General features: G+C 40.8%; 1 protein-coding gene across 1 annotated transcript in view; it reads left to right on the top strand.

The window, feature by feature from the left end:
- The first annotated feature begins 589 nt into the window (after window positions 1-589).
- The window catches only part of LOC135224253 (calcium-binding mitochondrial carrier protein Aralar1-like), a 273099-nt gene continuing 258199 nt past the window's right edge, over window positions 590-15489 (top strand). The window contains 1 exon segment of the mRNA XM_064263106.1: window positions 590-1041. Within this exon segment, the coding sequence (XP_064119176.1) occupies window positions 1003-1041 (39 nt within the window). The 5' untranslated portion in view covers window positions 590-1002.

The following is a 15489-nucleotide window of genomic DNA, read 5'->3' as shown; positions in this document are numbered from 1 at the left end:
TGAAACTTTTGTTGATCATGTTGATGGTCACGTTAGTGATTAGCAATTCACTCCAAATAGTTTGCTCTTATTTGCTCTAAATATGACTGGCTGGTTTGAGTTCTGCCCTAGACAGTACATTCGCAACTCATCTAAATGAGCTCAAACCCTTATAAATTCTAAAGTACTCGCGGGTTTTTAGTTTTTAATGTGTTACAAGAAAAAAGGCTTCATGGTGAGTAAGACAGCTTTAAACGATTGCGTCATATGTAACTCAAGTCACGTGATTTTGATCAGCTGGTAGAGGTGGAAGTTGACAGGCATCGCAAGATGGTTCAATAAGTTCACGTGCTCATTATATGGTAGCCGTATTGGAAACGATATATACGTTGTCACTGTTTCCCAATAAAAAGATACTATGGTTATAGATATTGCAATCATACCGATAGACTGAACTCATCTGCCATCAGGCGTTTACTGTGAAAATATAAAATGTTATATTAAAATAAATGATGTGGCAGTTTGTGAGGACAACATTGACCAATCAGCAAACGAGTATTGGTAGCAGCCGACACAGGTTCCAGTAATATTCTTTGCACCGGTTAGTTCCACCTGAACCTGTGTGTAAGAAGGGGTGTGAGCTTTCTCTCGTATCTTTATTACATATTTCGAAGGGTTATCTTTAAATCTAGGTTGTCAATATAAAATTTCATAACTTGTACACATTCTTACAACGTATTATTCGAAACCCTTTATATCTACAGTGACTGTCAGCCTATAAAACAAAAGAGCATCGTAACTGCTATTTAAGGATATTTAAATATCTTATTTAATACCCTTTATAGTATTATCTATTGAGCAAATAGAATTAAGATACCAGCGAATCTTATAGTTTAATATTTTATAGTCCCTCTCGAGGATTCACTCAGAAATTGGATTGTTTATCTCGGCTCGAACTCCTGTAACCAATTGACAAAGTGTTCGTAAAAGAATAGTTTTGTCTGTGCAGTGTAGAAACGAAACATGGCAAATTCTTCATCGGATAACAACGCCAACGATACGGTAAATACTCTTCTAGTTTCAAAGTTTAATCTATAAGTAAAAAATTGTATTAACCCATGGTATTTGATTTGTCGCTCATGCGCAAAGTGAGTGCAGTTCACCTTGCTCTCACCTTGACATGATGTCTTCAGGTTCCCCCTACCCCTTTGGGAGACTCCGGACTCCAAACATTGTTATGCCCTTCTACTAAGCCATTGTCATTTTAACTGTATAATGGTCATGTCAGATTGTCTCCAAGGATTTTAGGCTTGTTTTGATGACTATTTTTTAATTTATAAACATCACTGATAATCAACATAGCCTAGGCGTAGGCTATTGTCATTCAGAGTAATTAATAGCCCCTGTATCAGTTGTCTAGGTAACTGTAGGCAGACTAGGTTACTGGTATCCCTTGGCTGTTCCTAAGGGTGTGTTAGGCCATGACCAAATAGGTTAACATATGGAAGTGAAGTTCCATAGGGAAGCTTAGCCACCTTATGATGGGGGTCTAACCTAATTTAGTCAAAATTAACTTAGGTCAACGGAATTAACTTTGGTCAACTGTGTAGGAAATAGGGTTGGTGAGGTAGCCTGTATCATCTTTTATTTTCATATTCTTATCGTATTTGGGTGAATTGGGTTGTGTGTGTGAAACTTAACCCTTGGCCATACGGAAGCTTAGGCTAGCCAATGAGTGTAGTAATTAGGCCCAATTTAGCTAACATTAATAAACCATGGTCTTGTTCCTAAACTAACTTAGACAGCAAAAGAATAGGATTTAGCTTATTATCATATTCTTATCATCTTATCATATTCTTATCATTTATTATAATATTCTTATTATAATAAATGATAATGCTTAGCCAATTCTTTGGCTTAGCAATGTGGACACGTGTATAGCTATATGCAGTATAGGTACAGGCCAGTTAATTTTAGAACTGTACCGAGATAGTTAGATATTGACTCTCTTTTGTCTTTTTTATTTCAACCCTGAGGTGGTTGGTACTAAACATAGGGTCCCATAAAATTTCTGCCATGTTTAATACTGGCCACCCAGTGTTCAATGTAAAACCATGAACAGAAGATGGAGAATTTCTTATTATCACAGTAATTTTCTCATATCTCACCTGTACTGCATTAGATATATATACCATGTTGTGTAGTAGGCTGTTTAACAAAAGAATTAGTATATTGAAGGATTTCTTCATGTGGTCTTCTCCTTTATATTTACCATGGGTTGAGTTGCCCAAGTTTATGAAGCATTACCTCCTAGCATAGGGGCACCCTCAGCCCAAGCTTGAGAAATGCCTATGGAAATAATAGTTGTTCACATCATCAGAAAATAAGTTTTTTTGTTTTTTATGTTACTGTGTATATATAACATCTCATATAGTAAGTCCCAAATTGTATAAGCTGTACGAGGCAGCCTACCTGGTCAAGGGCATTGCTTCAATTGTGTCTGTTCATGGCAGTTTTTGCCTAGTAGTTTGTTCAGATTCAGACTTGAGGCATACCCTTTACAGTGGGGCGACAAAAATGATGGTGGGTCTGAATGCGATTTTTAAAAAAACAATCATATTTTGATATAAGTACTTATATAGTATTTTATATAGTAAACAGTAATTGTAGTGAATGATTTTGTAGTGTGGGTAAAATTTTATTAATAAATTATCGTTAATACATGTCAACTAATGCAGTGAAATTGTTCAATTTTGGAGATCAGGCATGGAAATATATGAACGATCATAAGGTTAGAGATTGAATATATGCACACCACACAGCCCAACTGTCTTATTGTTTCCGGACTTATTGCTCTTGGGGTGTAGAAGTGGATAGACTGATACTTTCAACTATCCTGTCGTAATTAACCTGACTTTCATATTGTTTCTGGACTTTTATTGCTCTTGGGGTGTAGAATTGGTCATACATACTTTCAACTATTCTGTTGTGAATAGAATGTATGTATTTTTCCCATACATAGAAGGTTGTTAAATCTAGAGGATTTTTAGTATATTTTGTTATTAAGAGGCTGTTAGGAGTGTTATAATAGCCATAGCCATAGCCATAGTCTTGATCACACAATTCTTACTATCATTTATCAGTCAGCCCATCATAGCATAGGCAGCTTATAAACCATCTGTGATGCCTATGGGAAGTGTAACAGTTACATTAAGGCTGCTAACTTAGTAAAGCAGCTGAAGCTATACTAAAAAGATGAATCAGTCAAGGATTACAAGAACTAGCCCTCTTATTGCCAACCATGCATACTTGTCTACAAAGCAGGCTAGCCTAGCTTTGTCAGGGCTAAAGTTTGATGGCTAGGTTTGTCTTAGTTAGTTTAAGACTTTAGTATACCTTAACAGTATGTGGCAATAGCTTAACTAATATGTGCCAGTTTACCATCAAGTCAGATCAACTTTGGCTTCCAAGCCAGTGCCTATGGGTGGGAGTACAAACCATCACTTTTTATGTAGTATTCCTCAGCGTGGTCTGGTTTTTGAAACTAGGTAATAAGGTAGGTAGCCTAAATGGTGGTAGATGGGTGTTTGGAGGAAATCTCTATTCGCCTGCTGTCATCGAGTACTTTTTCTCAGGTTGTTGATGGATGAGGATGTCTTGTGATTAAGAGGGGATGAGTCACACCTCCCATCACCAAGCACTTTTTCTTTGAGTGTCATTTAGTGTGGTCTACTGTGATCATTCTAGGGTTATTTATTGAAACTTTTCTTTCGATGTCTGTTTATGTTTTATATTTTTTCACTGTAAATAAAGATGTAGAAGAAACAAATGCAAAGCTATTTTGGTGGATGAGAATGCATGTGTGGGCACTTCATGTCTCCTCTGGTTATAGACCCTCATAGGTATTGTAGTTCCTATAGTTTTAGGATTTGTAGTCCTCTTTCATTATGTAAGGAGTGCGCTGAGTGGTAACCTTCACAGTGGGAGAGGTTTAATAGAAAGTGAAAGCATATGCTTCCTTCTTCAATTGGGAATACTCCCCTGGTGACAGCCAGACTTTCTAGTTCCATCCTACTGTGCCTCTCGCAGCATCTTCTGCACGTGTGGCTGACCCTAAGTCCAGGAACTTATTGTGCAAGGTAAGATGGGACTCTTAATACACACTTTTCTCTGATGATGAGCCAGTTACCCAGACTGGTCTCTCCCCTAGAGGGTTCTTGACTTGTGTACACAGTTTATTGCTATGTATATCTCTTATTCCATGAATGTGGTCATCTCTAAAGTACTTACGTAATATGTGGCCTTCCCATATTATCCCAGGAAGTCTCCTGCACAGCTTTCCCTTACCACTTAGCTATGGTTAAGATTAAGGAAACTTGTGCTGCTGTTGCTGTTGTTTCATCCTCAGAGTAGGTTGAGATTCCTGAAGAAGTAGTATTTCCTGTGGGAGATGTCCCAATGTCAACCATACGGTGCCCAAAAAAGCCTATGATGACATTGTGCCTCAACATTTCTGCAGGGGAGACGCACATGTACTACACTGTTCTTCTACCTACTTCTCCTTCTTGTTGAGCTCTTCCTCATCTTCCTCTTACTTTCCTCTTGTAGAAAGAAGTCCAAAAGAGCCTCTCATAAGAAGCCCAGAAGGACTTTTGGTAAACATTCTTCCCAGACTTGGGAGGCAGCTAAAGGTCTGAACAAGCATTCTCGGTACCCTGTGCTGGCCTGCTCTCTCTTGGACAAGAGGAATGCTCCTGGCTCCTCCATCGTGAATTTTCAGCACTATTCATGTAACAAAGATAGTATACTTGTTACAGTGGCCATCATTATTTCCTTTGTAAATTAAATTCTCTTATCACAGACAAACCTTCCCTCAGCTACCCCTGAAATGAGAAAGGTTCACAATAAAAAACATTAAATAGTAAAACAATAAACAAAATATATTTATTAAAACAATAAACCAAATATATATTTAAACAAAATATAGTTTGTTTCATAATTATGCTATAATTTTTTATTCAAATGTATTCTTTCAGTCATTGATCACACTCCATGTTTTAACAATAAATTATTCTTAGTTGAAGCATGTACACAGAACTGTCTACTGATTAGTTAATCATACTTTTCCTCAATCTTGCTATTACTCAAACTGTCATCCTTACTTTACATACTGTATACTGAATCAATAGTATCACGACTGTCCATTTCAGCCTGATATCTAACTAACCATTTTAAAATTCCACTACTAACTATTGGACTACTTTACCTAAATTCCTGAAATTCTTCAATTTCTACACTTAAGTTCTGACACTACCTCATCTACGTTATCCAGTACTTCATTCTTTGTAAACCTCATTTATTCCTTACACTACTCCAAGGTTTGTTGTAAATTATTACATTTAATTAACTCTTCAGCTTGACAGGAAGCATACATTGTACATTATATGTCTGGTCTGGTTGCCTATCCATTTAATCTATTTCCCTTTCCATTTCATCCTTTCTACTTGTGCTTCTATAATTATACTATCTGCTTTTTCCCTGTCTTTTCGGTTCTTCCTAGCCTTAACTGTCTCTGCCAAAGCTAACTGTTTCCCTTTTGTCAGACTTTCCTCTTGTTTACTCACATCTTCATTCTATTTTGCACTTGTTCATTTGGTACATCCATATCCTGATGTGCACCATTTATCTTTATTACCTTCATAGTACCATCTTCATTCAAGTAACATTTGACACTAGCACTTCCTTTCAGTTTCCATTCAAACCATACCCACTGCCAGTCTGCACACCACATCATATTTCATTGCCGTGGTATGCAGATGTCTTCTTTCGACTCTTTGTTCTGCCTTGCCATTTTGCTGTCATTTAAACTGTTTCACTTGAGTGTTCTTGCTCTTTATCCCTTTTGCTTTTTGTGTGGTTGGTTTGGTTCAGAATGGAACATTCTCCTCTACCCCGAGGAAGCTTTTGGGTGTATGTACACTTTTCACTTGATCAATCATTTTCTCTTTCACAGCTTCTTACCTCTGCCCTCTTACATTCATGATTTTTTTTTATAAAGGTCTAGCAGTTTACCTCCCAAAAACTCACCCAATCCTTGTAACCTCGGATGCTTACTATTCTCTTATTTATCTATGTTGCACATTTCATACTCTTTAAATTAAAAAAAGACTTTTTATCCCTCTTACTCAATATATTATATTTTCCTCTCTTGGGTACTTCCTGGAGTATTATATTCTTATGAACCTCTGTCACTCCCTTGTCATTCAAACTTCTTATTTATTTGTCCATTTTCTAACTCAATCTGACACAACCATGCTCACTCGATGGGGCATACAGTTCCTGCTTTTGTTCAAATTATATACTACTATCTTTGTCCTTTTCTTGGTCGTACTTTTCTTTATACCTTCCCGACCCCTCTCTTTTCTATCTTTTCTTTGTCCTTTTCTTGGTCGTACTTTTCTTTATACCTTCCCGACCCCTCTCTTTTCTATCTTTTGTGCCCTTATCCTTTCCCTCAATCTTTTTCCTATCCTTATCCCCCTCTGGTCTGGGGTTGATTATCTAGTATTCCTGCCCCATGTATTTCCTCACTCATACTTGTTGGGATTAGACATGAAACAACCTCATCTAAAATGTAGGTTCTTTATTAGGTAAGGTTACAATAACAAAGACAATGAATGAAAACAACTGAGCTCGGAGAGGGGAAGCAGTGTACTGATAGGCATTGAATTTGAATGTGTTTGGTTGCCACTTATTAATATACATGTGAGGCAAGAATACAGTTGCCACTTATGAATGCACGTTATATACATGATAGGTGAGGGTGCGTTATATAATGACAAATACACGTTACATATAGCTTATAGTATCTCTGCCTACCTCCCCCTATCATTCATGTAGTCTTGTCTCGTGCAGATTCTTTGTCTGGAAAACCTGGGATATCTATGTGGGGCTGTAGGAGGGCTGTGTCTGTATGCCAGGGGTTGGCACTGGGTACAGGAAGCACCGGTTGTTCTAATATACTAGTCTGCTGGGGATACATACTTCATAGTCCCTTAACTTGTCATGGTTCATGATGATCCCAACCTTGTCCCAAGAGTGAGAAGTCAGATCCTGGATCCTGACTGACTGTCCAACTTATAGCTGGGTAGGGGAGGTGCAAGTTGATTATATGACTTCTATACAAGTTCGGCTCTGGTAGCAGCGCAGTGATCATAGTCCTTGGCTTTCTCAAGCCATTTCTGTGAGAATGACTGGGGATGAGCAGGCATGCGGGAGCAAAGTGGGTGGCCGTATAGGATTTGTGCAGGGAGCAGCCTGTGAAGTTTGGAGAGTTCTGTAACTCCAAGAGGCCACGGTTGAAGTCTTCACAGTCAATGTTGCCAGAGGGCACTGTCTTCAGTATAAGATGCTTCACGCCTTCATAGCAGCCTTGACATAGCCATTGGACTGCAGGTAGTGCAGGGAAGTAATAGGGTGATGTACTCTCCAGCGCTCCATGAAACTTCCTGAATTCACAGCTGGTGAATTGAGGTCCACCATTGGTTCTGAGGTGAAGTGGGACACCAACCGCCCTGAAATCCTGTGGAAGATCCTGATTGTTGCAGAGGCGGTAGTGTCACTGTAGCATGGGACAACCGCAGGCCAGCCAGAAAGGCTGTTGGGCACAGCAAGGAATGATTTGCCTGCAACGTTGAAGAAGTCCACTGACACAGACTTGAAGGGTTGTCGTTTTGAAGAGGTTCCTGCTGGAGGCTGGGTTGTAAGACTTGGTAAAGCTCGCATGCCTTGACTGTACTTGCGATGTTAGAATTGATTCCTGGCCAGTTAACTGTGCCTGTCACTTTGTGGCTTTCATTCTTCCGTAACTGTCATAGAGTCATGATAGAATGTGGCAACAAAGAGTGGCAGGAACTAAAATCCTTGCTCCATAAAGTATGAGTTCAGTGTTGACTGAGAGGCTTTCCTGTAGTTTCCAGAATGGGAGCAATGAATTATGTAAGTTTTAATGATTGGTACGAAATCCTGAGAGCATGCAGTCTTAAAGATGTATGTATGATGGGTCCTCCCTTGCTGAAGCACAAAGATCTTAAATAAACCTGTTGGTGTCGTCTTCTTGGGGTGTTGCTTAAGCAGTGGCAATGTTCCTGATGTATGTCCCAGCCTCATTATAGTCGGTTTTGTCGTGTGGTGTTAGCTGGCTGACAGAGGCATGGTCTGTCTTGAACATAAAATGTTGGAGGCCTGTAAGGTACAGTTTGCATTTGGACATAGCCCAGGTTACGGCTAATATCTCGGCCCAGGTTACAGCTAACATCTGCAACTCAACTGTGGCGTAGCATGTCTCGACGTCTGCAAGGAAACAAGAACCACACTGTACTAAGTGGCATCTTCCATTACTGTAGTCCTATAGAAGGCCATATCCTAGTGACCTAGTCCGTCGAGTTGAGAAGCATCGGTCTGTAGGATAATTGGGAGGGCTAGATTGAAGGAGGCAAGAACTGGTAGGCTAGCCAGGGCAGTCTTCATTTGATGAAGTGCTCGATCCTAGTCCATGGGCCATACAAATGTACATTTGGGGCTCATAAGGGGTATGACAGGCTGAGCTGCATTAACTATCTCAGGCATAAATTTGGTCAATTGGTTCACTAACCCCGTGAGTGAACAAAGATCTGTCAAGTTTGTCAGTGTAGGGAACTCCTTGATTGCTGCTTCTTTGCTGTGGGTCTGCTGAAATGCCATGTCTTTGGAGATAAATAATCTGCAAAAGGTAATGTGTGAGGCAGCAACCACAATCTTGTCCTTGTTAAGTGTGATGCTAACCTTGTAGTACCATGTCAGCATCTCATGGATTCGGTGTAGATGGCTGGGGAAATTTTCGTTGAACAGCAGGATGTCGTCGACTACTTTGACAGAATTCTTGGCACTTTGCAGGGACTTGTCTCCTCAAAGGCATTAGGTGTCTCCTGTGGCCACAAATCCCATTGAACCTCTGCAATGCTGGAATCAATCATAGGTTGTCATGAGTGTGGTTAACTTTTAATTCCTCTGTGAGTTGCATTTGCCAGTACCTTTGCAGGACATCTGCTGTGGTGAAGAACTTGGCCTTCGGATGAATGCCGTAGATTCTAGGTAATGGTGAAGGTGATGGGTGGGCTGGGGATTTTACTTGGTTATTGAGGCTCTTGAGGTTGACAGTGATTCGAATGCCTTTGTCCTTAGTTATGATAATGAGTTGGTGACACAAGTCTGAGGATTTGTCACCAGTGGGCTTAATGATACCCTGATGTACCATAAACACAAGGTCTTCCTTGACTTGTTCCCTGAAATCATATGGTACCTGGCAAGGTGTGTTGATTGTGAAAAGTACTGTGTCTTCCTTGAGATGGATTTGCATTGGGGTCCTTCCATCAGCTTGTGTGGGGCTTTCTTCAGTTCTTCCTTGGAGATCATCTTGTTCTTGAACTTTCATAGAAAGAAGTCTTTGGTTTCAGCAAGAAGTATGGTATCATGAAGAGGCAACTCTGAACAGCTATTGACATGGGTAAGATCCAGAATTGGTCTGGGAAACTCTGGTGGAATAATGGCCAACTCTATGCAGTGGCGGTCGGACACCTTCATGGACTTGAATCCTTGGTGACATGATCTCTTAGCTAAGGTGAGAGTGGCTGTGAAGGCTCCTAAGGCAGGTGTCATCATAGAGCCATCTGCGGTGAACGTAGGGATAACTGGTAGGGGCTGTAGTGTACTCCTAGGAATGTGCAGAAGGTCAAGATGCTGAGGGCCCATAACAGAGACATCGGCACCTGTGTCCGGCAACATCCTGGATGTGATGTCACTATACGAGAGGGAAATGGAGATTGGCTGTGGGGTCTTGATAGAAGAGGGTCCTTCCATCCGACAAAAGCTGGGGTTCTTGCTTGGAGAGGGTGGTGTATGCTTGGCACTGGAAGTGGCACCCTGTTTGGCATCCCTTGTCTTCTTCTGGCAGCACTTGTTATAATGTCCCTGTCAGTTGCAGTGGCGTTACTGGACCCATTTGGCAGGATACCTCAGTGCCCTTTGTGGGCACAGTTGCTGCGGGAGGTGTTTTCTGCTGGACACTTCTTTGTGGATCCATGCATGGGGTTGCATGACTGGCATGAAACACTCTGTGGTGGTGTTGTGGTAGTGGCACCCTTTCCACATTTCTTCTACTTCCTGTAATTTGAGAGGGCACACAACTGAGAGGGTGAAGCATAAATTGGAAAGGTGGCCTTTCTGGTGGCCTCATAGGTGGTAGATTTGTTGATTATATCCTGTAGAGAGGTGTTGGCGTCGAGGGCTATGAGTTTCTCAATCAGTTCTTCATCTCTGACTCCCATGAGGATGATCATCTTCATCTGGGTTTGCTCACAAACTGAAGATTTACCGGGACATAAATCTACTTCCTCTGCAATGTAGCTGAGTTTCATGTAAAAGTCTGAAAAAGATTCTCCCTCTTAACTGTTTGGAGGTGAGCAGCTTCCTACGAAGTAGATTTTCGTTGCAAAGGCTCTTGATGTTTTCTTGAAGGGCATCCAAGACTTCGTTGACACTTAATCCAGTGTTTGGAGGTATGTTTATGGTGTACTCTAGGATCCTTTGTGTCTCCAAAGCAAGACATATCCTCATCTGGATTGATTGTTTCTCTCTGGGTAATTTGGGCATATCCACCATGACTGAATAATTGTCCCAGCAACATTGCCATTCCCAAAAAATTCGAAAATTTGCATCTGGGCTTTGTAGTGGATTCCTGCTTCTGACTTTTGGGGAGGGAGCACACTGTTCATTATGAATCATTAGCACCACCTTGCACTGCATTTATGATACACTGTAAAGTCTGTTGCAGAGAGAGAGAAGCAGGTTAGCTCTTGGTGTAGGGTCCTCTGTTGATTTGCTTCTGGTTTGCTGTAAGTCTCCTGTATCTTTGTTTGCTTCTTGTTAACTTCTTGTAATAACTTGCTGCGCCATGTTGCGATGAGACATGAAACAAGTTCATCTAAAATGCAGGTTCTTTATTAGGAAAGGCTATATTATATCAAGGACAATGTGTGAGAACAACTTGGAGAGGGGAAACGACTTACTGCTATGCATTGAATTTGAATGTGTTTGGCTGCCACTTATCAATATATATGTGAGGCAAGAATACAGTTGCCAATTATCAATACTGTACACAGTGTTATACAGTCGACCCTCGATAACCGCGGGGGTTAGGGACCGCAACCACCCCCTCAAAAAATGCTTATAACTACCTATTTTAATAGTTCAAACACCAAATGTATGTAAACTATCATCCTAAAACACTTTAATATCATTTTAAGTCGTCTTACAACATTTACTATACTACCCTTAAAAATACATATACAGGCAGTCCCCGTTATCAGCAATCCAGTTTTATGGTACTTATCTAGTGGTGCTGATAACCAAATTTTCGTTACTGAACCCCACTTATTGATGTTGAACCCCAGTTATCACTGCCAATAACCAGGGCTCGACGGTATTTTCGCCGATTTTTGGTTATCGAAGGTTTTCGGTTATCGTCACACTGTCGGGAACGGAACCCCCACCGATAACCGGGGATTGCCTACGGCCTACAGATACACATGAACGCTCCTACCACTGTTATTGCACTCTTATCAAGGCAAAAACTAATTAAGTTATCCCTATACGTACATATTCAGGCATGCAAATTTTCTTTCATTTGGTATTCAAGCTTTTCCATTTTCTTTACATGTAGATAGGGGTGACATTGGTACATTAATTACTAAGTACAGTATTTAAATATGCATTGAAAAAATATGCGAAATAATGAGAAGTTTGAGATTACGTACTTAAATCATATGGTTACTCACCAATGATGAATGTTGATTGAAGATGATGATGGATTAGCTGTGCAGTTCAGTGAATGATGATGAAGATATGATTGCACAGTAAAGCAGAGGAGGTACATCTCCTCTTGGGATGATTCTTTCCCTTCTTCAGGTGTTTCTTCAGGCACTTGAAATTCTTCTGGGGTTTTGGGAGGCTTTGGAGGGTCCTTTTTCATCCGATTGAGAAACATGGTGATAGGCAGCTGCTGATGTTGCTTCTTCATGCTTACGAGGGCATTTTTAGAAAGCACCAATGCTGCATCAAGGGCATTTTTGAACTTTATGGAGCGTTCCATATGAGGATCTCATTCCGAAACTGACTCCTGTGCCTCCTTGATCATCCTCATGAGTCAGGACAGACGTTCCAAAGACAGGCTCTCATCCTCCTCCTTGTCCCCGTCCCCCGAAACTGACTCATTGTCTTCCTCGCTGGCAGACTTTATAAGCTCTTCCAAATCCTGGTCTGTCAGGGGTCAGAGGGGCATCAATGAAGGTACCTACTTCATCCTCAGTGATGTCATCGAAGCCTTCTCCACCTAGCATCCTTGCTAATTGGACTGCCTTATCAATGGCTGAATGTTGGATTTCTTCAGGAGAGAAGCCCTTATAATCATGAGCACACTCCGGCCACTACTTTCAGCATGCATTAAGAGTCTCCTTTTTCATATTTTTCAACAATCAGTCGATGATGGTCAGACATTTGGCAGTCGTGCATTTATGCCAATACTCCTTCAGTGTAAATTCACTGTCACTGTCCATTGCCTTCACAAGGAGCTTGAAGGAGTTCTGTGTGTAGAGTGCCTGGAAGGCATGGATCATGCCCAGTCCATTATCCATAATTAACAGCACCTTAATCTTCATGCACAGGTCATTGAGGTAATCCCTAACTTGAAGGGATGAAGCTCTAAGTGAACCAGTTCTCCATAAGGATTTTGGTGATCCAGACATTGGAATTGTTCATTGAAAACAGGCAGCAAGTGGTTCTTATTCTTGAGGGTCCTGGGTTTTGCAGCCTTGTAAATGAGGCCTGATTTCAGCATGAAGCCAGCAGCATTGCCACACATTGTGATTGTAACCCTATCCTTCTGGGCCTTAAACCCAGAGGCCCTGTCTTTGTCCTTCATGAGGTATGTCCGTAAAAGCATCTTCTTCCAGAACAAACCCGTCTCATCCATATTGAATATCTGTTGTGGATGGTATCTCTTGTCCCTGATGATTTTCTTGAAGGTCTCTGAATATTTTGTGGCTGCCGATGCAGCTTCCCAATGCAGAGAAACACTTTTTAGTTGGAACTGCTTTTGAAAATAGTGGAATTGCCCTTTGCTAACCCAAAAACCCTGAGGAACTGATGATGGTCTCACTTCTTCTTCTGCAGGTTTGTCAAAGCCTCAGTAGTCTGCTTCCTGTTATTCCCCGCCTTCTGTAACAATCAATAACTGCTGGTAGAGTTGTCGTGCCTTTTCGCACATGATGTTAGTATTGAGGGTTGATGTTCTTACTGCAGTCCAATATCCAAAACACCAAGGCTGACTCCATCCTCACGATGCTTTTATCATGCACAGGGGAAACCTTCTTGGCACTACTGTAGAAGCTAACACTCATGGCCTTCCTTATCTCCGCTCTTTCTTCTTGATGTACTGCATAGTACTCTCATTCATGCCATAGTGGCAGGCTACTGGGGCATAACGTTACCCTTCCTTCAATATATCCAGAAGTTTTACCTTCTGGAACATTATGGCCTTCCTTTGGTGCTTAGGCTCTTTGCTAGAAGCCTTAGAAGGAGCAGGGCATTTATGAGGCATCTTAGGCACGATTAACTCTGCGACCAAAGATGTGGAAAGTACACAGATACACAAATGATACACTCAATTCCGAACAGTGGAAGGATATGCTTTGAAGTGGCAGAAATGGGGCTCATCAGCACTGCACGTACGTACCTCTCCACTTGAGAAAGTCTTGGGGGTAGACAGCCAATGAGTGCCACCATGGAAGTTAAATGGCACTCCTTGATGGACAGCTTTACAAATGCCAGCTAGTAGCGGGTCAAGTAGCATTGCGCTTAGGTATTTCAGCTTCCCAGTATAGTAGTACGTATACATTTTCCTTATGCTAGCTCTGTGTTTGGACTTTCTGGGGGTTTGTTTTGGGATGAACATTAAAGAAAAACTTTTTATTGATATTTTGCTTTGTTTATGGTAATATTAATATTTTAATATTACTAAATAGTTTTTTATCATAAAAAATATATTTAGTCACGAAAATACAGTCAAACCAAACATTTCATTTAGAGGTAGTCACATCATTCATACCCAGTCTCATGCCAGTTTCCATTCTCAGTCCCTTGCAAATAATGAAATCTCAGTAATCACAATAATGTACAATAATGGCAATTACATTGCAGTGCTAGGGGTGATAATGTTAAAAAAGTATATAAGAAAGGATGAAAGAATTCAAGGATAACAAACAGAATAAGAATAATGTTTTAATGCGTAATTCAGCTGTGTAATTGCTCAAGAAGATGCAGGGGGGAGAAGAGGGGCAAAAAACTAGGTGGAATCAGCTGCATGATGGTCAGTGTCCTCTCTGTTTGGGTCTGCAATAGCTGTAACATTGCCCAGGCTTTCTTAATCAGCAAAGGTCTTCCTACAGTGGTTCCCTTTGGAGTGAGGCTTCATGTAACTGAATTGCAATGGTACAGTTTGGGCATCTTTAAAATTCATGTGCATGTTTGTGTGCTTTGAGATGTGTGACTGAAGTGCCTCGAAGTCTCTTGAAATCCTCCTTTTGTATTTTGACAAAATTGATTCCCTTCCTCACTACAGCTTGTCATTCTACATTTTAGTAGTGTTCTGTCACTCCAAAGCCAACCCATTGGAACTGAAGGTGTAGTCACAATCATTATAGGAAGGGCCATGGAATTAGGAAGTAAGGAAGTAATGGTTAAACTGAGCAGCAATCCTAAGGAGGAACAGCACCTCATTCATGTTTTTGATTTTGTCCCCCACAGTTGGGGAAACAGAAAACTTTGAAGTTAGTGCTGGATTATGCCAGGTGTCAGCATTAAGCCCATTTTTGTTAGTGCTGGTCATGAATGTGTTAAGTGAAGAGGTCAGGAATGAAGAGCTGTGGGAGTTGTTGCACGCCGATGGTCTGGTGATTACAGCCGAAAATGAGGAAGACCTACTGAGAAGTGTTGGAGAGTGTCAGGATTCTTTAGAGAGGGTTGGCTTAAAGGTTAATGTGAATAAAACAGGTTTTGGTGAGAGCAGTAGGGAAGATAGAGGCAAAATAGCAATATAAGAAGGAAGAGGTTTGAATATAAAACAGGTGGACAAGTTTAAATACTTAGGATCTACTTTAAGTCAAGAGGGAGGATGATGTGAGGCTGAAGTTGACAGTAAAGTAAAAGCTGTATTGGGGAAGTGGGGAGAGGTAGCTGGATTAGTATGTGATAAGAAAAGGCCAATCAAGCTAAAAGTTAAGATCTATAACACAGTGATAATCGGAAACAAGGGCTCTAAGAAGAAAAGAGGAAAGTAAAGCTTGAGAGAACTAAGATGAGAATGCTGAGGTGGATTATGGGAATATCGCTGCTGAGAGATTGGAAAATAACGAAATA

The sequence above is a fragment of the Macrobrachium nipponense genome, chromosome 20, assembly GCF_015104395.2.
Source record: "Macrobrachium nipponense isolate FS-2020 chromosome 20, ASM1510439v2, whole genome shotgun sequence".
Classification (NCBI taxonomy): Eukaryota; Metazoa; Arthropoda; class Malacostraca; order Decapoda; family Palaemonidae; genus Macrobrachium; species Macrobrachium nipponense.
This window is presented reverse-complemented; position numbering and strand designations above follow the sequence as displayed.